This window comes from Euprymna scolopes, chromosome 16 (assembly GCF_053919585.1).
Source record: "Euprymna scolopes isolate OS-2025 chromosome 16, ASM5391958v1, whole genome shotgun sequence".
In the NCBI taxonomy this organism is placed as follows: domain Eukaryota; kingdom Metazoa; phylum Mollusca; class Cephalopoda; order Sepiida; family Sepiolidae; genus Euprymna; species Euprymna scolopes.
The window spans coordinates 147,700,993-147,727,380 of NC_136497.1; the positions used below are offsets into that span (position 1 = coordinate 147,700,993).

The following is a 26,388-nucleotide window of genomic DNA, read 5'->3' on the forward strand; positions in this document are numbered from 1 at the left end:
TTTTCTAAACAAGATTTAAGAAAGGGGATAAAATATTTAAGACGAGAAATTTTCTTTTTTAAACCAGAAAGCCGGTTGAGGGTATTTATCTGGGATCAGGTGTACCTTTTTCAAAAATAGTAAAAGAGTTTATTTGTGGTACAGAATTTACAAATGACATGATAAATTTCTTATTTCATCTGACTTTCCGATGGAAAAAGTGGCGGATGCTAATAAGGAAACAAAAGGAAAACTGCTGTGAAAACTTCATCTGATAAAGAATAAGTGGTGGGCCGAGTTTCCGCTGAAATACAAAAGGATTCTGATTGCAAAGATGCAAAAACTTTCTATAGCAAAATCAAACAAACTTATGGACTACAATCTTCATCTATAGTTACTTTAAAATCTAAAGATGGCTCTGTTTTGATTAAAGCTACAGACGGTATCATTGCATGATAGGAGGAGCATTTTAATTATCTGTTCGATAATCCACCTGTTATAGATGAAGCAGTGATTTCTAGTTTGCCCCAACACAAAATTATTGATGAAATGATGGTGAACCCCACCCATCTTGAGATTAAATGCACTATCAAGGAAAATAATACTGGAAAAGCACCAGGTTTGGATGAGATATAAGTAGAGTTGTTGATATTTGGCAGTGAAAATATTTCTGGCCAAAGCTTTTGACACGATCAATCGTGATGCACTCTGGATTATTTTAGGCAAACTTGTATGTCTTGTTTTGTGGAAAAGCTGAAGGAGTTACATCAGAACATTAAGGTCCAATTTAACATTAACGGTATATTGTCTGAACATTAAATCAATAAACAATGGAGTCAAACAACGTGACTTACCAGCATGCACATCTTTTTCAATTTAATTTGCAACAATGCTAGTTTATGCTTTAAGAGACAGTGATATTGGGTTATCTTTGTGTTATTGGGCTTCCGATGGACTGTTTAGCCATCGACGTTTGAGTGTGAATTCAAAAACATTCCACACAATCATTTGTGAGTTGTTGTACGCAGACGATGCAGTTCTTGTTGCACATGCAGAAGAGAACATGCAGTTAGCAATGGATGAATTCTTTAATGCTTGCAGAGCTTTCAGTCTGATTATTAGTTTGAAGCAAATCGTAGTTATGGATTTACCTCCAAATGGTGTGCCAATGATGGAATCAAATATTCTGGCTGATGGGAGGAGATTGAAAGTCACTGATACTTTAAAATATTTTGGTAGTATGCTGAGTAGAGATATAACCTTAGATGCTGAAATAGTCCACAGGATAGTCCAGGCTAGTGCTGCTTTTAAGAAATATGAAAAACGTGTATGAAACTTTGATTACATATCGGAGGCATCTTAAAGCTCTGGAAAGGTTTCATCAAAAGTGCATCCGTAGAATTGTGAACATCAGTTGGAGGTCCTACACTTCTGATACTGCTGTTCTTGAACAATCCAACTGCTGTAGCATAGAAATGAGCATCATTCAAAATCAAATGCGTTGGATTGGACACTTACTGAGAATGAGAGATAATAGGATACCAAAAAAACTGGTTTATGCTGAGCTTTCTATTGGAAACATACCGAAACATAAACCTACGTAAAGGTTTAAGGGAATATTGATGGGAAACATCAAGTTGCTAAAGATTGTTACAAACGTCTGGGAAGTTCAAACTGCAGATGGAAAAAAATGGACAAAAACAATCACAGAATGATGCAGAAAATTTGAGGAAAAGCATTTTTAGCAGGTATTATTGAAACGTGGTCTTATGCAGTATTGAAACGTGCTCTTAGAAAGCAGGATGAATCTGCAATTCCTACCTAATTGCAACAAGAACTGAAATGCACAGTTTGTGGCAGATTCGCAAAGGTGCATAATGAAATCCCACCACTAACAACACCAAATACTTCCAAGTTCCTCTGTCACCTTTGTGAACGATTTTGCAAGGGTGTAGTTGGTTTGAAAATCCATCTACATGAACATTATGCTCTATATCTATCTGAAGAGATAGTAAACTTCTGTCAAAAGGTAGCAATCATATATATATATATATATATATATATAGGAATAAATAGTTAATAAAACATGTTAAAAAACACTTTGAAAAGAGTTAAAATATATTTAATTTTTAAAAGGAAACACTAATAGGAAATAAGTGGTTAGTCCTTAATCCGCGGAGTCTGAAAGAAATACTTTCCTTCTAATCAAAGGGTAGGATTTAGCAAAATGTGGGATCGGATTTTGCTAGCAAAAGTATTTGATGAAACTATAAGTAAGTCATAGATCTTACTTGATAACAAAAGTGAAGCAGAGGGAATAGTGTGAATAAAAAAGTGATTTCACATGAATGGATAGTCTGGTGAAGGCTAAAATATCCCATGACGGTAAAATCCAAAAATGTAGAATCCAAGAAAGTTAATTAAATTTCCATTCGCACAAGTAAAATCCAAGGGAATCGCGTAATTGGAAGATGATCCAATATAATCCAAAAAGCAGAAATCCGTGGAATAATTCACAGATAAATACAAGTAAAAAGGGAATGAATTCCAATAATATTATTAAAAGAAAGATAAAATGTGCGTAAAAAAATGGATGGAAGAAATTTAAAATTCGGCTGTCAAGGCAGGCTCAATTAAGAAAAAAAAAAAATATATATATATATATATATATATATATATATATATATATATATATACAGAAAACAATATGGCTGACGAGAGCCTAACATTACTTAGGTCAGCTTTTTTTTAACTTTAACCCCAATTATAAATATATATATATATATATATATATATATATATATATATATATATATATATATATATATATATATATATATATATATAATTTTTAATTTAAATATTTATTTAAATATTTTTTCGTGCATATAAGTAAATTATCATGGACATGCATGTTTCGAAGTATCACTTCTCTTCAGTATGGCTAACTTTGTTGATATAGCTATACTGAAGATAAGTGATGATTTGAAACATGCATGTCTATAGATAATTTACTTTTATGCACGTAAATATATTTAAATAAGTATCTAAATAATAAATTAATAATCACAAGTAATGCGTCCCAAAATGTGAGGCGACTAGAATATAAACAAAGGGCAGATAACTTCTCTCTTAAAAAGAACTTGGGAAGTGAAAAAAAAGAAAAAATACCACAGATGCGCTTATAAAGAAAGAAATAAATCAACAATCTTATATGCAAAAGGCATCTTTAAAGTTTTCCACTTAAAAGAAAATGGAATTTAGAAAAATGTAAAATTACTTACAGGATTTTCTTTGCAAAGTTTCTTATATTGAAATGACTCTGTATCCCCTGCTGGATGCCTTTTGCGTTTTTTCACCTGACGAAAGTAGAAATGAGAAACAACATTGTTTCAGATTTTTAATAGATATTGTCTTTAAAATGATTTCTGATCTGTATTTTTATTTTTCTCAAGAAAGACTGAAAGAAAGAAAACTTTTGGAACAAAACTGTATTTCTGGAGTCATGCTTCTTTCTACTGAAAACTCTTCATTGAAAAATCCAATTGTTTTTTTTATATACCTGTCCAGCAATGGTGGATTGAAATTTAATAGAAATTTATTTCCTTGAATTTTTATTGGCTTACATTTATTATCAAATTTAATGCTCTTAAATTATTATTAGTGGATACTATTATTACTAGTACTACTATTAATATATATATATATAGTAGCAGTTCAGTATGGCTTTGCTCAGACCCAATATGCTGTTCATAACTTGCCCTATGTGGGAATATCCTTTTTTGTAAAATTTCAAATGTTTAGACAAAAAATTGTCTGAGTAATTTGGTAGAGACCGCAGATTTAAAATTTTAACTTTGACCCCAATTTTAACCTTTATTGCTTTGGTCTCAAATCAAAATAAAACGTTTCACCTATGTCCGACTTACCTACATCTAAAATTTTAAGTGTTAATACACAAAATTGGCAGAGGAGTTTGGTAGAAATTGTAAAGGTCAACTCTTCCAACCTGGACCTTTTAGCAGCGAAATTTTCGCCCCCAATCTGAAATAATCGCCTGCTGCATGTCTGAATTCCCTTTATGTAAAATTTCAAATATTAAGACCAGAAACTGGCTTTTTATATATATATATATATATATATTTTACAGTGTATAAAGATTATTTTACATATATATAAATTTTAACAAAAAATTAACCATATAGGTTCACTTTTACCAATTGTCATAAAATTTATAAAATATGCCCAAATTTGCCTAGATTTATATACATAGTGTCTTAGCAAATCAGCTTTAGTTTAGCTGTCTTGAGATAAATTTTGCTTCGTTTTGTTTTTTTCTGCTTAGTTGTCTCCTCTTTGGCCCTGCCATGCCAACATTTTACCAAATATTGAATACTTTGAATGCACAAATTATTGACTGTGCAATAATCTCTTTAAAAATATATTATTAAAATAAGTCTATGCTAGAGACATTTTTTAATTGATGCGTATATTTATCTATATTATTATTAATTTTTATTGATAAAAGGTTAAGAACAAACTCTGTATTAAAAAAGTGATAATATGATCCATTACTTACAGGGGGTATCGCTTCATATCCACTAGTTGACGGCCCCTAAAAAATGTAGAAAAGAAATTTAAAAAAATTTTCATTACCAATATTTAAAGTTCTGATGTTTTTTTTTAATTGGTTTTCAAATAAAAAAGAATTTTGTTTTAGTTGAAAATATTAGTATTTTAACGAAACACCATATCATGTTATGATTCCTTACAAGGATGAAACGTGGAAACCTTTGTATAACTTAATTGTTCTATAATACTTTTATGACTAGACTTGTATGTAATATACTGAGTTCGTGTAATTCAGTAAATTTGCATATACCAATGAGTTTTAAGCCAAAAACAGTTGTCTTAAGGAGTAAGCTACAAAATTGTCATATTCCATAATTGAGCATTAATATACTGTGAAAGCAAAATCAAGACTTCAAAAAAGGTGTTGATGCCAACAAAAGGTGTATTTCGTTTTATGTTACAATTGTTTCCATGTCCGGTCGACAATTTTAAACATTATATCGTTTGAAAATTTTCAAAAACCAGCATTTCTTCAGACTTTATGAATAAAAACACTTTTGACCATAGAGCATTTTTGAAGAGAAAGAAAAAAGAAAAAGGAAAAATTCCCTTAACGGGAAAAGAATGTGAGAAACATTTACCTTTGCGGTAGCTACGGAAAAGCTCATATCTCCAGTATCAAAAAATCTTTATACACTGTAAATTTACTTTATGTATTAAAACCAAAAAAGGGGAGATATAACATGAAAAATATTTAGAATCAAGTCTCCCCTTGCTATTTTAAGAGATCATTTGTAACCATGACGGCAAGTTTTAGTCCCCTCTCCATCAAGGCCAGAGGTTTTGAGGAAATATCAGATATTTTTTAATTCATATATATATATATATGCACATCGCCTACAAAAAAAGGACCCCCCCTCAAAGAGGTGGCCATAAAGTGGGTCGTTATTTTATGTTCGTTAATATAGAAAAGTACTCCCCACTTTTGAAACAAAAATGTGCCATCCTTAGGCCAAATGTCACATAGCTGATTACACAATTAAGGCCATTAGCTTTAAAATGACCCTTCATTTGTTCAATTCTAATCAATAGTCGCAAGAGATTTTGAAATTTTAAAATTGTCTCAAAAAGTGGTATATCCATCTATATGTATATATCGATGGATATATCTATACTGGTAGCCGAATCAAATATCAAAATGCTCATATTTTGGGTTTTATGGGATGAAACTACATGAAAATTTGCAAGTTTTTGACTATTATAATTTTATTCTATGGTTAACATTTTATAATAATTTACAAAAGAGAACCATGTAGGTTCACTTTTACTTATTGTCATAAAATTCATAAAATATGTCCAAATTTGCCTACACTTATATATATAGTGTCCAAGCAAGCCAGCTTTAGTTTAGCTGCTTTGGGATAAATTTTACTTCGTTTTTATCTTAGTTTTCTCCACTGGCCTTAGATAGATAGATAAAGTTTACTAAAAATTACATACTTTGCAGGCACAAATTATTGACTGTGCTCTAATCTATTTTAAGATGTATTATTAAAGTAACTCAAAGTTAGAGACATGATTTAATGTCTATATTTATTTATATTATTATTAATTTTTATAGATAAAAGGTTAAGGACAAACTCCGTATAAAAAATATGAAAATATGATCAATTACTTACAGGATTTTCTACATTCGGCACAGGAGGTATTGCCTGAATCCCGCTAGTTGAGGGCTCCTAAGAAACGTGGAAAAGAAATATAAAAAACTTTTCATTTCCAATCGTTTCAGTTCTGACGTTTTTTTTAACTTGGTTTCTCAAAAAAAAAAAAAACAATTTCATTTTAGTTGAAATGATATGATTCCCTACAGGGATAAAATGCGGAAAACTTTGTATAACTTGATTGTTCTATAATGCATTCATGACTTGCCATTTATGCAAATGGATATTTTTGTTCTAACTTCGTAGTTTTCAATGAAATTTGTCTACTTTAGCACGTTATATGGCAACACTAACACAAGCGCAGATCTAAATTTTAAGCTAATCTGGACCTCTGGCATTCCAAATTTTGCAATCGTCTTCAGGATTCGGCAACGCGTAGATTTGGGCACATCAGGAATGCCAGCTTTTTCAAGAACTTGTTTGCTAGTTTCAAGTGGGTTACGGCGAACTTCTCTCTTGATCTTGCTCATTGTTCGATGTGACAGATATGATTTCCTACGAATTATTCCTTTGTCAGAATGTCCATTGCAAAGTTGAGTACAATATTTTTGATTGTACGATGATCACAGTGTAATTATTTGACAATTTCTAAGGTGAAAATCTTATTATGGAGCCTTTTAACAAGTGTAGACTTCTCAGCTTGACTTAAAGCACTTTTATGTTCCATTTTGTATATAAAGTTAGCATGCTGAAAAAAACTGTAAGTCACCAAAATGGCTGCACTTTGCTCGCTAGTGCACAGATCAACTTAAAATTTTATATCTGTGCATGCGTTATTGTTGTTATATAACGTCAAATTTCACGATTTTTTATTGAAAACTATCGGAGTTAGAACAAAAATATCGATTTGCATAACCAGATGTCATTTAACCTGACGAAATGGAAAAAAATTCCTTTGACATTTTTAATATATAGTCTTTAAAATGGTATTCGACCCCTATTCTTATTTTCTTAAAAAAAAAAAAAACAACTAAAAGAAAGAAAATATTTAGAGCAAAACTGTATTTCTGGAGTCATGCTTCTATGTACTGAAAACTCTTCATTTTAAAGGCCAATTAGTTTTTATATGTACTTTTCTAATCATGGCGGATTGAAATTTCATAGAAATAGAATGAATATTCGATTAAAAATTGGTGCATGAATAATGTTTCTAGGTTCATTCAGGCTTGCACCAGGTGATGGCTATTGACACAAGTAGAATAAGAGGCTAAAAAACATTTCATTACCAATCGTTAAATGTTAAATAATTTTTTTTATTAAATTATTAGAATTTAAACACACAAGTTTTATTTGCATTAGATAGTTTTTAAGATTTAAAATTCTATTTTATAATCTAATATTTTGATTTGAACTTTGCCTCATGGTTTGTTTGCTATCATGGTTCTTGTGAGCTGTGACGTTGTCTGGCAGTGGAAATAATAATATATTCTCTCATATTCTGAAAATTTCTTTTGCTGATTGCTTGCTAGGTAAGCTTGTCGTGATGGCATCATCCTAGCGAGTATAAAATTTATTCTTGTGGGACATCGGCTTTGGTTATAGCTGTTTGCGATGACTATGTCCCTCGTTCGAGAAGAAGTAGATTCTTTTCATTGTCGGATTTCGCCACAGTTTGCTTGATCCGTGTTATTTGGCAGACATTCTTGTGTGTGGCATGTTTGCTCAGTTATTAGAGTGCTGACATACAAGAGGTTTCGGTTTCGAATCCAGAGTTCGGATGTGTTTAATTGATGAGCCCAAATGAGGGCTAAGCTTAAGTTTTTGACTTCCAATTTGTTTGTCTGTCACGGCTCTTTTTGTGAAAATAATTATATATATATATGAAACATTTCCCGTACTCTCAACAGGTATTGTACAACATATATGAACGAATTTCTCTTCCCACCAAAGCCATCATAATTTTAAGAAAAGCAAATTCACTATTAGAAGATGAATCATTAGAATTTCCAAATAAATACAGAAATACATTGTATTGGTTAGTTATTAGGCAATGCTTGCTCCAACAGACAATTCGTCATTATTATGTTTCTTTTCCCACCACAGCCACCACCGGCACTATAATTTTAAGCCAAATAATATAATTTCTAGAATAGAACTCAGTAGATTTTCTTATATTTTGGGTTTTATGGGATGAAACTACATGAAAATTTGCAAGCTTTTTGACTATTATAATTTTATTCTATGGTTAACATTTTATAATAATTAACAAAAGAGAACCATATAGGTTCACTTTTACTTATTGTCATAGAATTCATAACATATGCCCAAATTTGCCTACACTTATATATATATAGTGTCCAAGCAAGCCAGCTTTAGTTTAGCTGCTTTGGGATAAATTTTAATTCGTTTTTATCTTAGTTTTTTCTCACTGGCCTTAGATAGATAGATAAAGTTTACTAAAAATTGCATACTTTGCAGGCACAAATTATTGACTGTGCTCTAATCTATTTTAAGATGTATTATTAAAGTAACTCAAAGTTAGAGACATGATTTAATGTCTATATTTATTCATATTATTATTAATTTTTATAGATAAAAGGTTAAGGACAAACTCTGTATAAAAAATATGAAAATATGATCAATTACTTACAGGATTTTCTACATTCGGCACAGGAGGTATTGCCTGAATCCCGCTAGTTGAGGGCTCCTAAGAAACGTGGAAAAGAAATATAAAAAACTTTTCATTACCAAAGAGGCTAAAAAACATTTCATTACCAATCGTTAAATGTTAAATAATTTTTTTTATTAAATTATTAGAATTTAAACACACAAGTTTTATTTGCATTAGATAGTTTTTAAGATTTAAAATTCTATTTTATAATCTAATATTTTGATTTGAACTTTGCCTCATGGTTTGTTTGCTATCATGGTTCTTGTGAGCTGTGACGTTGTCTGGCAGTGGAAATAATAATATATTCTCTCATATTCTGAAAATTTCTTTTGCTGATTGCTTGCTAGGTAAGCTTGTCGTGATGGCATCATCCTAGCGAGTATAAAATTTATTCTTGTGGGACATCGGCTTTGGTTATAGCTGTTTGCGATGATTATGTCCCTCGTTCGATGGTGAGCCCAAATGAGGGCTAAGCTTAAGTTTTTGACTTCCAATTTGTTTGTCTGTCACGGCTCTTTATGCGGAAATAATTATATATATATATATGAAACATTTCCCGTACTCTCAACAGGTATTGTACAACATATATGAACGAATTTCTCTTCCCACCAAAGCCATCATAATTTTAAGAAAAGCAAATTCACTATTAGAAGATGAATCATTAGAATTTCCAAATAAATACAGAAATACATTGTATTGGTTAGTTATTAGGAAATGCTTGCTCCAACAGAAAATTCGTCATTATTGTGTTTCTTTTCCCACCACAGCCACCACCGGCACTATAATTTTAAGCCAAATAATATAATTTCTAGAATAGGACTCAGCAGATTTTCTTATATTTTGGGTTTTATGGGATGAAACTACATGAAAATTTGCAAGCTTTTTGACTATTATAATTTTATTCTATGGTTAACATTTTATAATAATTAACAAAAGAGAACCATACAGGTTCACTTTTACTTATTGTCATAGAATTCATAACATATGCCCAAATTTGCCTACACTTATATATATATAGTGTCCAAGCAAGCCAGCTTTAGTTTAGCTGCTTTGGGATAAATTTTAATTCGTTTTTATCTTAGTTTTTTCTCACTGGCCTTAGATAGATAGATAAAGTTTACTAAAAATTGCATACTTTGCAGGCACAAATTATTGACTGTGCTCTAATCTATTTTAAGATGTATTATTAAAGTAACTCAAAGTTAGAGACATGATTTAATGTCTATATTTATTCATATTATTATTAATTTTTATAGATAAAAGGTTAAGGACAAACTCTGTATAAAAAATATGAAAATATGATCAATTACTTACAGGATTTTCTACATTCGTCACAGGAGGTATTGCCTGAATCCCGCTAGTTGAGGGCTCCTAAGAAACGTGGAAAAGAAATATAAAAAACTTTTCATTTCCAATCGTTTCAGTTCTGACGTTTTTTTTAACTTGGTTTCTCAAAAAAAAAAAAAACAATTTCATTTTAGTTGAAATCATATGATTCCCTACAGGGATAAAATGCGGAAAACTTTGTATAACTTGATTGTTCTATAATGCATTCATGACTTGCCATTTATGCAAATAGATATTTTTGTTTTAACTCCGATAGTTTTCAATGAAAATTTGTCTAATTAAGCACGTTATGGCAACACTAACACACGCGTAGATCTAAAATTTTAAGCTAATCTGGACTTTAATAAACAAGTGGCAGCCATTTGGATGATTTGCCTTTTTTTCAGTGTGCCAACTTTATATACAAACCAATGTTAAAATATGGTGAAGTGCTAAAAGATCATCGAAACATTGATTATTCTATGAATTTGTAAATTAAGAACAAGAATAATAAAGAACAAATAACTTCAATATGGTTTCATAGTACAATCAATATCTTATATAATTGCCACTTTTATTGACAAGAGCAAAAAGCCTTTGATCCATTGAAGATGTCAAACTTTCGATTTCATTTGATGAAATGTCTGTGTCAGCAGTCAGAATAGGATTCCAGAGGTCATCCTTTGAGTTGTACTGTCTTTCACCGGAGTAAATATTTTGTTTCAAGATGCTCCACAGATTTGCGATGGGATTTAAATCTGGAGAACAGGCTGACCATCGCATTATTTTCCCATGTCTGACAAAAACGCTCTCCAAATATTCCGTGGTTACTCTTGCAGAATGAGACGGTGCATTATCATGCATTAATACCATCTTTTTCTGTAATGCCAAATTCTTTTTCTTGTACCAGGGTTCCAAGTGTTCCTTAATGAAGTCAATGTAGAGTTTGGCGGTAATTTTCAATCCATCTGCGACTCTGAATGGTCCTACCAGCTCATTGCCAATGATTGCAACCCAGAATATCACACCATCCTCTCCTTGTTGACGCCTGATCCTTTGGGGATGTAGACCCTTATTATGGTACCATCTTCTCCTTTACCCATCGGGTCCATCAAGGGTCGCTCGACACTCATCGGTGAACAAAACAGTTTGAAAATTCACCTTCATGTGATCTCTTTCCCTCTCCATCATCTTTTTCTTGTGGATATCCTTCAATTGAGGGTGGACCTCTGGCATTCCAAATTTTGCAATCGTCTTCAGGATACGGCAACGAGTTGATTTGGGCACATCAGGAATGCCAGCTTTTTCAAAAACTTGTTTGCTAGTTTCAAGTGGGTTATGGCAAACTTCTCTCTTGATCTTGCTCATTGTTCGACGTGACAGATATAATTTCCTACGAATTTTCCCTTTGTCAGAATGTCCATTGCAAAGTTAAGGAGTAGTACAATATTTTTGATCACAGTGTAATTATTTGGCAATTTCTAAGGTGAAAATCTTATTATGGAGCCTTTGAACAATTTTAGACCTCTCAGCTTGACTTAAAGCACCTTTATGTCCCATTTTGCATATAAAGTTAGCATGCTGAAAAAAACTGCAAGTCACCAAAATTACTGCCATTTGCTCGCTATTGCACGGATCAACTTAAAATTTTATATCTGCGCATGCATTAGTATTGCTGTATAACGTCAAAGTTTCACAAATTTTCATTTAAAACTATCAGAGTTAGAACAAAAATATCGATTTGTATATAATTTTGGCACGGGGTGTATAATTCTGACACAGAGTGTATATATTTGGACATATAAATTTAAAATAAATTTTCAATATATATATATATTTCTAAATAAATATATAAATATTATTACAGCATGGCCCGTATTCCGTATGTCAGTTTATTATTTAATGAATTGTGTGGTGAAGGTGCAGAATAATTTTTTAAAAATACCTTCTTCACCAATAGTTAGAATAACTTTCTAAACATTAACGTTATTATTTCAGCATGGTCTGTATTCCGTATGGCAGACATTTCGGTAATTAAACCAGCCTCTAATTTTCAACATTGACATTAAACAAAACTTGATTTGAAATATATATCATATGTTATACCTCTTCTCTTTTGAATATAGTGTACGATTATGAATATCTGTAGTATTACATAATCTTTATACACTGTAAAATTTACTTTATGTATGAAAAGCAAAAAAGGAGAGATATAACATGATAAATATTTAGAATCAAGTCTCCCCTTGTTGTTATTTCAGATCATTTAAAACCATAGCAGCAAGTTTTAGTCCTCTCTCCATCAAGGCCAGGGATTTTGGGAAAATATCAGATATTTTTTAATTCATATATATATGTATTTAAAATTTCATGGATTTTTATTCACACGTTCCTTAAATATTTAAAAAAATGTAAACTCGTTAATAATTTTATATGCAGTACTACGTATCAAATTATTAACGAGTTTACATTTAAAAAAATTTTTTTTAAATACTTTAGGAACGAGGGAATAAAAATCCATGAAACTTTAAAAAAGTGCTTACAATACTATTCAGCTATGTCAGTCAGAATATAAAAGTATTTAAAGCAGTATTAGCGAAACTATTGCAGAAGATAGGAATATCTATTTATTTCAGTGTGTCAAGTTATTAATGAGGCTGAGAAAAAAACTCAATATACCCATAACTTGTTTCTTGAAATAATTTTCAAACATTAAATGAACTAGGAAAAATCCTTAGAGCACAATAACTACATAGCAATTTCTACATTGACATAATTAGTAGGGGATATGCGATTCTTTTTTATGAATGACTTGTAGAAGACGTCGGTCTACAGAATTAGTCAAATTTGTGATTTCGTCAACAGTTATTCCTCATGATACCTCTTGGAGAGCATCCCACAACACATCTTTGCTCTTAATTTGGCGTCCACTTGCATAGAGGCGTCGCTTCATGATACTCTAACGGTTCTCAATTGGATTCAAATATGGTGAAGTCGCAGACCACTCCATCTTCCGTAGCCTAGAGAACTCCAGTTGTTGCAAATACTCTTTGCTTTTGTTTGCTGCATGCAAGGGAGCATTATCCTGCATAAAAATAATGGTTCTTCCGAACGTCACCCATTGCTTCTTCAGCCATGGTTCAAAGTGCTCCTTCAGAAAAGCTATGTAAGCATTTGACGTCATTTTTACACCTTCTGCGACTCTCCATGGGCCAACTAAAGCGCCTCCGATAATCCCAGACCAAATCATTATCCCACCACCACCTTGTTGGCGCTTTAAACGCTGATGACAATGTCCTTCAAGAAGGACCTTGCTATAGCCATCTGGGCTATTAAGAGTGACACACACTTCATCCGTGAGCAAAACTTTGGAAAAATCCGTTTTCATGTTGTCCTCTGCCCATTTCAATCGGTTTTGTATGTGATGTTGCTTTAATGGAGACTTTGTCACGGGCTTAACAGACCTTGCTACTTCTTTCAGAAGGCGACATCAAGTACTTTCTGAGGCATTCTTAAATCCGACTTGGTCAAAGATTTCTCGACTTGTCTGCCCAGGGTTCTTAACAACTTCACATTTAATTTGGAAGAGAGGACGGTATGAAACAACTCTAGATTTACCTTTATCAGCTCTCTTACATACCTTTGTAGAGTCCTTGACAAAGTTCTTCACAGTTTGATAGAGTTTTCCTATAATTTTCGATATTCCGACGGTAGTTTTACCCTTTACTAGCTGTTCTGTAATAGTACTCTTTTCAGAACTACTCAAACCACCTTTAAGACCCATTTTATTGATGAAACGAACTGCCTCGTTAATAATTTGACACACCTCAAATACTGTGGATTCAGCAATTACGATGACAAGTTGTTTACATTGTGCAGAACAGTACCGAAAATTTCACAGAACGTGCAGCTCAGCATTGCCAAAGTGATCATTTTATGTGAGTTAATATTGAAAAGTGAGGATCACTTTTCAAGCTATAATGTGCTAACTTCAGGGCTTATGTTACATGGCTGATTACACAATTAAGGCTATTAGCTTTCTAATGACCCTTCATTTGTTCAATTCTGATCAATAGTCGCAGAGATTTCGTTTAGTTTAACTGCTTTGGGATAAATTTTGCTTCTTTTTTTTTTTAGTTGTTTTCCCTGTGGCTTTGCCAGGCCAGTATAAGTTTATATATTGTCGGATTTGATCCAGCATAACAACCATGAAGTTTACTAAAAATCGCATACTTTGCAGGCACAAATAATTGACTGTGCACTAATCTCTTTAAAAATTTATTATTAAAATAACTCTAAGTTAGAGACATTTTTAATGCCTATATTTATCTATATTGTTATTAATTTTTATTGATAAATGGTTATAAACAAAGTCTGTATTAAAAAAGTAATAATATGATCCATTACTTACAGGGGGTATCGCCTCATATCCACTAGTTGATGGCTCCTAAGAAATGTAGAAAAGAAATTAAAAAAAAACTTATCATTACCAATATTTAAAGTTCTGATTTTTTTTTAAACTTTGTTTCCAAATAAAAAAGTATTTTGTTTTAAGTGGAAAATATTAGTATTTTAACAAAACACCATATCATGTTATGATTCCCTACAAGGATGAAATGTAGAAACCTTTGTATAACTTAATTGTTCTATAATACTTTCATGACTTGCCATATATATATATATATATGTATATTTGGACATTTAAAAATAAATTTTCAATATATATACATGGTATTTAGAAAAATGTATAATTATTTATGGTATTCACTCTGATTCAACATATGATTCCCTACGTAGAATAAATGCAGAACCCTCTGTATAGTTTAATTGTACTACAATATTTTTATTAAATGCTACATTATATATATATGCAACATTTTTTTCCCATCCTGATCACCCACTTCCTGCCTTGAGTCATTGACTTCCGAATTGTTGGCTGTCATGGGTCTTTTGAGATGTGGAAATAATTATATGCCCATACACACACACACACACACACACACACACACACACACACACACACACACACAAATTCTCACGATGATAAAAAGCGGGATATTCTGTGGAGCTTAATTGCCATATATATGTTCATTACTTACTACTTAGCTCTATTCATGTATTGAGCACTTTTGAAGTAAATACTGAAAATTTATACATAAAATTATATCTTTGTATATTAATATGTGATTAAATAAAATAGTAATATATATATATCTATATAATACTAAAACTCTGTCATTCTTGGTTGTTTGCTTGCGCAATATCCTCTTCCTACTACTACTGCTACTACTACTACTATGCCCCCTCTTCTTGCTACTACTATTACTTCTTCTCTTTACAACTACAAGGTACGTCCAAGGATGGAATACTGTTGCCACATCTGGGCAGGAGCTGCTAGAAAGGACTTGTCCTGCCTTGATAGAGTTCAAAATAGACTTCGTAGCCTCGTAGGAGATGTCCTTTTCTCCTCCTTACAACCTTTATCTCACAGAAGAGATGTTGCGAGTTTGTCTCTGATGTATCGTTATTTTCATGGAAAGTGTTCAACTGAGCTTCAATCTATGGTCCCCCCTCGCCAAACTTTCACAAGAAACACTCGTCTAGCTGTAAACACTATCAATAATTTCCCCCACTCTTTATCTGTGCCTAAACCTAAACATAGATTCCATGAACAAAGCTTCTTTCTTAGAACTGCACGCCTGTGGAATTGTCTTCCGTTTTCCTGCTTTCCGGCTGACTACAATATGGTTGTGTTCAAGTCTAAGGTAAATAAGTTCTTGATGAGCCGTTCCATATAAGTTATTAAATTTACCAAATTTTCATTACTAATGATTACTATATTGACCAACTTCTACTGTACACTCTTTAACCCTTATCCTTGAGTGGCCTCTGGGCCTTGATAATGTGGTGATGCCTTTGTAAAAAAAAAAAAAAAAAAAAAAACAACTACTACTACACCTCCTCATCCTCCTCTTACTACTACTATTACTATTACTACTACTACGCCTGCTCTTCCTCATCTTACTATTACTACTACTGGTTGACATATATTTTCCCTACTACTGCTTTCATAGAAATGTTTCTGTTATGTCACAAAAAAACTATTTTCTTTACGTCACAAGTGTCATGCTCATACATTAATTCTATAGCTAATATAACATACTGACCCCTTAGGGGATGTTTTGCAACTATTCTATATTACAACTATACTGTCGCAATTTTCTTACAAATAAATCAACTTTGACCTGTTGACAACATATTTTTCTTTTTTACTGTGTACGTTTTCAGCGGCCTAATTTTTTTTTTTTTTTTGCGTTTTAAATTATCCAAATAAACAATTGTTAATACTTTCTGCATTTTTTTTTACATCGTTCATTTCCATATTACGTTTAAGTTATTTTAACGCAACTTATAATTCAATGGCTGTAAGTTTGTTTTGTTTTTTTTCAAAAATAAACAATTATAAACAGAATGACTCATAGAAATCTATCTATATTCTTTTTTCATTTTATTATACTTTCATAGAAATGTTTCTGTTATGTCACAAAAAAACTATTTTCTTTACGTCACAAGTGTCATGCTCATACATTAATTCTATAGCTAATATAACATACTGACCCCTTAGGGGATGTTTTGTAACTATTCTGTATTACAAACTATTCTGTATTACAACTATACTGTCGCAATTTTCTCACAAATAAATCAAGTTTGACCTGTTGACAACATATTTTTTTTGCTGTGTACGTTTTCAGCGGCCTAATTTTTTTTTACGTTTTAAATTATCCAAATAAACAATTGTTAATACTTTCTGCATTTTTTTACATCATTCATTTCCGTATTATGTTTAAGTTATTTTAACGCAATTTTCTTACAAATAAATCTACTATTTTACAATGTGTTGTTTTACTGTGTACGTTTTCAGCGACCCAATTTTTTTATTTTTTATTTTTTCCACGTTTACATTAATAGATATTTCAAAATTTGAATTTAACTTTAAGTATTATGGTATCTGCTCAGTGCACATTTACCTATAAGTATGGCAAACCACTTATAATTCAATGGCTGTAAGTATTTTTTTTCAAGATTAAACAATTATAAACAGAACGACTCATAGAAATCTATCTATATTCTTTTCTCATTTTAATATACTTTCATAGAAATGTTTCTGTTATGTCACAAAAAACTATTTTCTTTACATCACAAGTGTTACGCTCATACATGAATTCCATAGCTAATATAACATACTGACCCAACGGGTCACGGGTAGTCTAGTATATATATATATATATATATATATATATATATATATATATATATATATAAATTATTAATATTGTTTAACCAAATTCTTATGCATCAAAATTCCTGTAATCTTCATATACCAATAAAATCAAAGTCAATGGCGTGTATTCTAATTCCTGCCGTAGCTGTTCATTTGAACCTAAAATAAAAAATGGTCAGTCATTTCATAAATGTATAATCAATAAAATACTGAATTTTCAAGAATCTACGATCATTTTAAGTTCCTGCACAAAAAACACCTGGAAACTTATTTAAGGCACCTCATATATATATATAAAGTTTACCAAAAACTGCATACTATGCACGCACAAATTTTTGCTGTGCACTAATCTCTTTAAAAATGCATTCTTTAATATAACTCGAAATTAGAGACATTATTTAATGCCTATATTTATCTGGATTATTAATTTTTATTGATAAAACGTTAAGAAAAAACTATGTATGAAAGAGGTGATGATATGATCAATTACTTAGAGGATTTTCCTCTCTTGGTGGAGGTTGACTATGATGGTCCCCACTTGGTGGTAGCCCCTAAGAAACATGGAAAAGAGGGTAAAAATCTTTTCATTACCAATTGTCAACATTCTGCTTATTTTTTTAAAGTTGGTTTCCCCCCAAAAAATTTTATAATTCAAGGAAAATATTAGTATTTGAATAAATTCCATGTCATGTTTACCTACAGGGATAAAATATAGAATGCGGAAGTCTCTGTATAGCCTAATTTAAAAAAAATATATTTTGAACTTTCCCTCGTAATCTTCCCTTAATATACCCTAAGCTAGATGTCACATCCTGTTATATGTAACCTACTCCCTTCTCTCTTCTTCTAATGAGAAGCATTGGGTTTTAAAATTCCTAGGTATAAAGAACATCTATAAATCTGCTTTCTCTTTTCCTTATCTGAACTGATAATTAAATCTATATACACTAGTATATATTTTCTTTTGTTAATAATTCTTCTTAATATATATATATGTATATAGTAAGAAGGTTACCATAATGAAATTTGGAATATAGACTCTTGTCATTTTGTTTGTTTGTTATATGTTCTGTATTTACATTGAGCTTCATAAATTAAGGATTAGTATATAAAAAAGGTGAAATATAATTGAAAAAATCATATTTCCACAGATACAATTTATATTATTATTATTATTATTATTATTATTATTATTATTATTATTTTATGTATCTAAATAAAATGTTATAAGGAAATATAATATCAATGTATTGATTTTCAGTATTTACTTCAACAGTGCTCAGTACATGAGTATAGCTAGGTATTAATTTATGAAAGTACGTTTATGGCAATTAAGCTATACAGAGTCTTCCCATTTACACCATTTACAATCGTTAGGCTATGATTCCTTATGAGGATGAAACCAGGAAGCTTTTGTGTAGCTTAATTGTTATAAATATATTTTCTTAAATGAATAAATGACAACGTCTATAATCCAAATTTCATGAAGTTGACCATCTTACAATTTATTCCTTTAATTCAGTTAACATTTACAATTTTTGACAGTATCTGTTTCATTGCACAAAAATCATTAACTTAAGTATTACATCAATCGATGAATCTATTTTGCCCTTAACTCATCAGAAGAAATAGCAACAATTAATCTACCAAAAGGGAAATAAAATGCGTTTGAGCCTGATTAAAAATCCGAAAATTGAAAGAGAGGCTGCAATTACCTTATTGTTTGCTTACATTATTCCATTTTGAACTTTGAAATCGGGTCAATGCAAAGGGTTTTGCTGATTAAAAATATTATCCCGAAATTGAAAATTTGTGGGTTTTTGAACCTCTTATAAATGCGTGTATTGTAAAAGTCTTTTGATGTTGATCTGAAATATGAGTCAACTTAAATCCTTTCTCTCGTCTAAATGGTTTTGTAATCATCAAAATAAGTGATAGTCCGATGGATCTACGTTAGGAGAATATAAAGGATGAGGCAAGATTTCCAAACCAAATCTATATGAAAAAAGTGACGATATGATTAGTTACTGACAGCATTTCTATCTGTTGAAGGGAGGTTCTTGAGCACCCTCTGATGTGGACCAGATGATCGCACCAAACAAATGTAAAAAAGGAAAAAAATTTCAGAAACTTTTCATATATATATATATATATATATATATATATATATATATATAGTAGAAGTAAAAATAAAGACGGAAAATAAAGGTATAAAAACTATATATAAATATATAGAGATTTATTCATTTATTCAATAAGGGTATACATCAATTAGGGGTGTTGGGTAAGTGAGTATTCTTTATACCATGGTATTTCAAAGCCTAATACTTCTCATGTATATATATTAATGTAGAAAATGTGTAAGGAAAGTCCTTTAAAATTGCTGCGCCCTCTGTAGATGTATAAGGAAAATCCTTTAAAAGTACTACGCCCTCTGTAGATGTGTAATGTTGCAGCAACGTAAAGCAATTCAATAACCAGTAAACACTGGTTCTGCACGGAATCCAACTAGCAAGGTACCTAGACGGACGCGAACAGTTACTCAGAACGGACCCAACAATCGGTTACTTGGAACGGTCCCAATAACGGTAAGATATGCTCACACCCACACGGCACGAGAAGCAACAGCAACACGATTCCCGACCAAGTCAATCATCGCTCTCCCAACATCTTTCCATCACCCGCCTTTATGGCCGTTGCAGGACGGCTAAATTTGCATATTGCGAGAATTCATGTGACTTTGCGAGATATCATCCTTTACAAAAGACGGCGGCCGCCATCTTGATCTTTCTTTCTCTATTTTCGGTCGGCGACGCTGAGCCGGTCCCGAGGTAAGTCTTTCCTTTTCGTCCGTCTCTCTTACGTACTCACACAACACACAAACACGCAGGCGCTTGTCTCCTGGATGCACATTACAATCAATATGCATAAATATTATATTTTCTTTCATTATAATATTACTTAGGGTCCATCAGCTAGAATCGAAACCAAAACGTTTAGTGCTTCAGTCTAATTCATTATTTAGTCCTCCAGCATTGTTACAATTTGAGCTATCGACAGATAGATAAGACATGTTAAAAATTAAGCGACTTTAAGCTATGTATGTTTGTTTTTACACATGCACAGAAGTAACCGCTTTATTTGACATACTCATGCCAAGGTCAACTGCTTGTTTTTTTCAATTCTAATCCCTTATCAGCTAATATTACAGGCTAAAACCTAAAACAAAATAGTTCCACAGGTCCAAATCCCCTATATATCAAGTTTCAAATCTTTTGTTTGGTGGAGATTTTCTACACACACACACACACACACACACACACACACACACACAAGGTCATTTTTATATATCATAAAAGATGCATAAATATTGTATTTTAATTCATGCAGATTCTCTATTCATTATTATATTGTACCTAATACATAGTAGTGATTTCCAAAGTAATAAAAAAAATATAACTTAGGTCTCCAGTCATGTCCTAGATCCATAGGAACAAAAAAATTGCAAAAAGTAATATTGTTTCACCTATAACTTTTAATTAACACATGTACAGAATGAAACAGGTATAGTCGATTTATCCCAGGACGAGGTTAATTTTTTTTTATTTTGACCTGTTAGCAGCTATTTTACCAGCTAAAAAACAAATCTAAAGTGTTACACAGGTTTAAATCTCCTATATATTAAATTTCAAGTCTGGAGACCAAAAATTCAGAGAGGAGTTTATATATATGAACATGTGTGTTTTCTAGAATGTTTTTATTCTAAATGCTATGCAATTATACACAATGTAGAAATTATGCACGAATAGAACTGGACATAATAATTAAATGAAATCAACAGTCAATAAGAAACCATAAAAAAAGTTAATAATTAATTAATTAAAGTACGTTTTTCAAAGAATATACAAATTAGTTAATCTATATGTGGTCTCTCGTACATGCATGAAGAAGTTTGGTTTTAATAATTTTTAAATAAAAAAGTAGAGTTTTAATATTAATGTCAGAGCAAGAAAAAATCTCAAATAACTACTTCATTTACTCACATAAAATTAATATACGAAAGTATAAATTTATGTGTAAACTTTAAGTATTTACTTCAACAGTGCTCAATACGTAGGTAGAGCTAGTTAGTAAGTTATAAAATATATATGGCGATTAAGCTACACTGAATATTCCGCGTTTCATCCACTCTACGATTCATCAGGCTTATGCGCGAATTTTGTGATTACCTCACGTTTTTACATACGCACCTTCTATTGAGTATTTAGTTAGCCAATCAGCTTTCTAGTATCCACCGCGCCCTTCCTAATCAGCCAATAAGCAGGCACCTACAGGACAAAGGCCCGTTTGACCTCCGTTTGACCTGTTCCTTTGTGTGTGCTATTTAGCATTGATATCTAGTGTCTTTACCTGTTTTAAATCTAGGTTAAGTTGGGTTTTTTTATATGTTATATGTATATATATATATATGTGTATGTGTGATAGTTTATGTATATGCATGTTTATTTATTTTATTTATTTATTTGTTTATTTTCTATTGTTTTTGTTAATTTTAAAACTATTTTGTATCTCTATCCTAGAGTAAATTTTATCCTGTGAGCACAGTTGTTCGCTATTTCTCTCCTACAGTTTAATAGATGTTGGGGTTCTTTAAAGTACATGAAGGCATAATCTACATGAATCGTCTAGGTCTCTACATATGTTTGCTTGTCTTACTATGATCTCATTAAGGCCTTCGGTCATGTGGCCAGAAACAGCCTATTCCAGGTTCTGGACAGAATCGAATGTTCATCAAATTATTTCACGTGAGCATGAAGGATATTGTTCATCTAATGGAGCAATATCATTACCTTTTGACGTGAGAAGCGTGAAGCAAGGCTGTGTGCTTGTCCTGACCTGTTTGGTATCTACTTTGCCATTATGCTCAACTAGGCCTTTGGTGACTATACAGAGAGAATCTACTTCCACAAACATTCAGATGGTAAATTCTATATTGCCAGACTGAAGACCAAAACAAGATCCGGAAGGTCCTAATTCATAACCTTCTGTTAGCAGACAATGCTGCACTGGTTGTCCATAGCATTGTGGAACTTCAACTCCTCATGCATTACTTCTTCAAGACCTATGGTTTCTTTCAAGTGACCCTCAGTTTGACAAAGACTAATATCATGAACCAGGACATTGCCCTCCCCTCTTCAATCACCATCAACAAATACCAACTTGAAGCCATGGAAGTGTTTACTTAGCTGGGGTTAACTGTAACAGTCTTGACATGGGACTAGAGGTCAATCGATGCATAGGCCATGCAACTTCCACATTCGTCACTATTGGCCCCAGAGTGTGTACAAGTTAACAATCAATACCAAAATGGCGGTGTATAAGACTTGCATGCTGCTGTATGGCAGTGAGTCCTGGATGCTGGAAGCACATCAGGAAAAGCACCTTCACATCTTTCACATGCACAACCTGAGGAGGATCCAAATGTTCAGACTTCATCACTAATACAGAGGTCCTTGAACATATCGATGTGCCCAGTACATACTGTTGCATCAGCTTCAACTTGGACATGTTTGCTACATGCAAAATTGCAGGATCCCAAAAGACTACAGAGAACTGACAAGCGAAACAGGAGTCACCCTCGGCCTCAATTCAAAGACTTGTGTAAAAGAGACGAAAGAGTTTGGCAAAGACCTTGGAAATTGTGAGTAACTTGCTGATCAGTGTGATATGTAGAAGCACCAGATCACCAGTGGCGTCAAAAGACGCGAGGATAAACTTCATCAGTCATGGCAGGAGAAGCGAGCTCGATGCAAAGAACAACTGCAACGCCCACCACCAGCCCCCCCCTTCAGTGAAGACCAAGATCAGACATGATCAATGGATGCCAATGACGAAAGTACTGGCTGCTGCTGTTTTTAAACAAGCATTAATGACCACAGCTTTTAGCAACTACCATTCATTCTCTATGACGTCACACTGTTTTTTGCTGACTACCATTCATGCAAAGTTTAGCGATTTTTTTTTTTTTTTGTATTTTGGGTATCACAGCTGCCGTAGATTAAATAAAGGGTATTTGTGCATATTAGAACCGGGCGTATCTCAGCATTCACTCAACTTTGCCCCGAACATGCCATCATCCTCTGGATTATGTTAAGCATTGCCGAAAAAATATTAACAATTGTATCAAACAAAAACATAGCAAAATAAATTAATGGAAATCATAGAAAAAAAAAAAGACAACAACCTACCGTAATTTTGTTTTTTAATCATTTTTTTGTTAAAAAATAAATAAATAACAAACATTTTTTATGCCGGGGCGGGTTAGGGTCAGGAGTTGCTTTTATTTTCAAAACAAATTATGCATTTATTTTATATATTTTTTCAAGTATGTTTTTCCAAAAAAATTTTTTTTTTCAAAGAAAATTGTTAGAAAAGGTTTTAAAAAAGTATAAATCATTGTAAGAACTTTTTTTTCAAAGAAAACATAGAAAAATAATTTTTTTCAAGTATTTAATATTTTTATCTTTTGCAAACAAAATGTAAAAATAATTTTTAAAAAAGAAAGTTCATGAAAGTCAAAATTTTCTTTTTAAAGTATCTTTTATAAGTATTTTTTCCCAAAATGTTGCAAGAATGTAATATTTACATGTTTTTTAAAATTTGTTTCTGTGAGGATGAGATAAACAACAGTATATTTATTTTTTTCTTTTATTATTATTTGTTTGTTGAGGAGGAAACTGTTAGGAGGAGGTCGGACTATTCCCTTAGGAATATATTCTGTCGATTGTTGGTCAACAGACGCTGGCAAAATAGGCTGAGAAAAGGTTGTGAAAATGGAAGGAAGCTCCCCAATATTCTTGTATTAGGTTTTCCTACGTAGTCATATTGTAGGCCGATAGGTATATATTTTTAGGATGGTTGCAATGGTGATTTTGGCTTGATGAGAGAAAGTTCCACTTCTTTTAGATGTCCACTTCCTGCAACTTGCATTTGTGCATCTCCACCAACATACATGATGCAAAGAGACTCTCCTCGCCAAGATGTAATTAACACAATATGTGCAATTCATTTTCCTTGATATCAAGTTTTTTTTCCTGACAAAAATCAATCACTTTCATCAGGGTTTCAAGCTGTTTTTTAATGTTGAGAAAGCCATATTGTTACTCTTACTAATTTCCAAGTAACAACTAGTTTTTTCTTTCCAATTTTTACATCTACTACTTTACTGAATGTTGTGATTGACTGATCGGCATCTTACGTCAGATTATTGGAAAAAAAGCTGAGCGGTGACATCATGTTATAAGAAAAGCCGAGCAGATGCAGAGGTATATCTGGTTCTTAACATGCACGAGTACCAAATAAAAGGGTTTGTTTTATATTTTGTGAACATTCCCAAGTTTGATTGGAAGGTTTCTGCGTTTGACAAGATACACCTGAAGAAAGTTGGAACTTACATCGACTGAAACATTGTACGAATAACACTGAAGATGGGAGGATTAGTACAAATAATCCAAATAATACGAATTACTAATTCTCATCTAAAAAATTCAGAAACATGAGAAATCCTTGTTGCACAAAAAGATTCTAACATCGGTCTAAAACTTTGAAGGAATTCTTCTTTAGAAAACACCAGAATAAACGTTTTCCCAACTGCATGTATCTCTTTCTCCTCTCGTTGCATCTATCAAGTAGTATGATATCATCTTTTACAACATTGCCACTTGGACTAAGGGTTAGTGATAATAAATATTTGACACTCTTGTAATCGTTATAATTGTGCTGAGGGAGATAGTTCCTTTTTCATCTTAGAATTTGTGACACTATTAAACAAAATATGTAAAATGAGAAGATATTGTAATTTTTATTAAACAAAACAACTTCATTTTCTTTAATTTACAATTATAAATGCATTTTGAAATAGTTGCAACGTTTTTCTTACAATTCTTTGAAGTTGCGTTTTCTTAACTTTTTGTTTTTCATATTTTTTGCAATGTTAAAACTTTGTTACATTAAATAAAGTAGTTGAAAAAAAATCATTTTTTCTTCTTTTTGTGCGCATTTAAACATTGTCTTACTTTTTTCTCTTGTCTTTCATTGGCTCAGAATTTTTCAGCATATTCCAGCAGTTTACATGATATGCCAGAAAATGCCCGTAATTTAAATAAGTGCCATTTTTCTTGTTTGCTTGTTTTCTATTTTTAACGGGGAAAGTAAGTTTTTTTAATACATTTTAAGGAAATTAATGGTACATAAGGTGTCTGACTAAAACATAATTTCATCTAGAAAACTCATTTTACAATAAAAGAAGTCAATATATTTGCTTTTTAAATCATGAAAATTGTTGGTTAATGATTGAATCCACAAATTTACTTACCTTCGGTCTGCTATATGGCTTTTTGTTTCTTTTTTTTAAGTGTATTTTACCCATCTTAATATAATTATTATATAGAACTTGAAAATCACTATTCACAAGACAAAAAACAAATCTTAATATAAATATTAATTATATACAAATTGATAATCACTATTCACAAGATAAAAAACAAATCTTAGATAAATATTAATTATATAGAACTTGAAAAACGTCTGTAATATTCGCAAGAGAAAAAGCAAATGCCAATGGCACACATGGATGACGTCATAGTCATTACTAATATCGTTTAGGATGACGTCATAAAGCGAAACTCTTTTCATTGATTTCTCGTTAGCAAAGGCCATATGCCTTCACTGGAATTTGGGAGACAACAAGCCTTCTCATGATCTGAATCATCTTTGCACTCATCCAGTGGAGGTCTGGTTAGTGCTTTTTCTGACCCTTCAAAATTGTTTGGTGTGGTGCCAGTTGGTGCCACCACTATAATTTCTTATTTTTTGGTGGAGGGAGGAGTTAATTTACG

The 26,388-nt window shown here is 31.9% G+C and overlaps 1 protein-coding gene across 1 annotated transcript in view; it reads right to left on the bottom strand.

The window, feature by feature from the left end:
• Positions 1–26,388, bottom strand: part of LOC145296281 (uncharacterized) — a 54,950-nt gene that overhangs the window by 18,688 nt on the left and 9,874 nt on the right. Inside the window, exons 2-6 of the mRNA XM_080142478.1 lie at positions 14,621–14,656; positions 10,198–10,254; positions 8,863–8,919; positions 4,559–4,594; positions 3,264–3,338 (exon numbers count right to left, since the gene is read on the bottom strand). Of these exons, the coding sequence (XP_079998604.1) occupies positions 3,264–3,338; positions 4,559–4,594; positions 8,863–8,919; positions 10,198–10,254; positions 14,621–14,656 (261 nt within the window). The remainder of the gene's footprint in view (positions 1–3,263; positions 3,339–4,558; positions 4,595–8,862; positions 8,920–10,197; positions 10,255–14,620; positions 14,657–26,388) is intronic.